Source organism: Fukomys damarensis, unplaced genomic scaffold (assembly GCF_012274545.1).
Source record: "Fukomys damarensis isolate Sample0158 unplaced genomic scaffold, DMR_v1.0_HiC HiC_scaffold_35, whole genome shotgun sequence".
In the NCBI taxonomy this organism is placed as follows: Eukaryota; Metazoa; Chordata; class Mammalia; order Rodentia; family Bathyergidae; genus Fukomys; species Fukomys damarensis.
Window position 1 is genome coordinate 3,975,521 of NW_022900947.1, and position 615 is coordinate 3,976,135.

At 65.4% G+C, this 615-nt stretch overlaps 1 protein-coding gene across 1 annotated transcript in view; it reads right to left on the reverse strand.

The window, feature by feature from the left end:
- Nucleotides 1-179, reverse strand: part of LOC109118605 (ellis-van Creveld syndrome protein) — a 6,368-nt gene extending 6,189 nt beyond the window's left edge. Inside the window, exon 1 of the mRNA XM_019210264.1 lies at nucleotides 144-179. Coding sequence (XP_019065809.1) covers nucleotides 144-179 — 36 coding nt within the window. The remainder of the gene's footprint in view (nucleotides 1-143) is intronic.
- Nucleotides 180-615: the final 436 nt, after the last annotated feature.

Consider the following 615-nt stretch of genomic DNA (forward strand, 5'->3'; position numbering starts at 1 on the left):
CCAGCATGCGCGCCTCCTGCCGGCAGGGGAGGGTGGGAAGGGACGGCGCCTGGCCACGCTGAGCTTCGGTGTCCGCAGACTCCGAACCCCCAAGTATTTATTGGCCACCAGCTGTGTGTCCAGGGCCATCTGTGGCCCCTCACGCAATGCAGGGCCTCATCCTCGCCCTTCCACAACATGGTGAGGCCTGGACACTAAGCCTGGTGAGGTCACCAAGGCTCAGGGGAGTTGAGCCACTTTCTAGAAGTCACGCAATGGAGCCAGGTTACGGGGTCGAGCCTGGGCTAGGGCTGGGGACATCACGAAGCCTTGGCAAGGACCCGGGTCCTGGGATTGCTGTCTTTACAGGAGTAAGAGGCAGGAGAAAAGGGTGGGGGGCTGAGAGCTGGGGCATGTGCCTCACTGGGGGTTACCGCCGTTGGGCCGCAGGCTGCCGGGCTCCTGAGAGCTGCAGTCACCCTCCTGGGCTTCTGTCCCAGCTCGGCCACTGGCCTCCAGGGTCAAGAGGGGAGAAAGCTGTGCTGCTTAAGTCCCTGTCCTGTGGGACAGGCGGGGGACGCCCCCGGGGTTCGGACCACCGCGCCAGAGCCCCTGCGGTGGGTGGGCTTGCCGCGG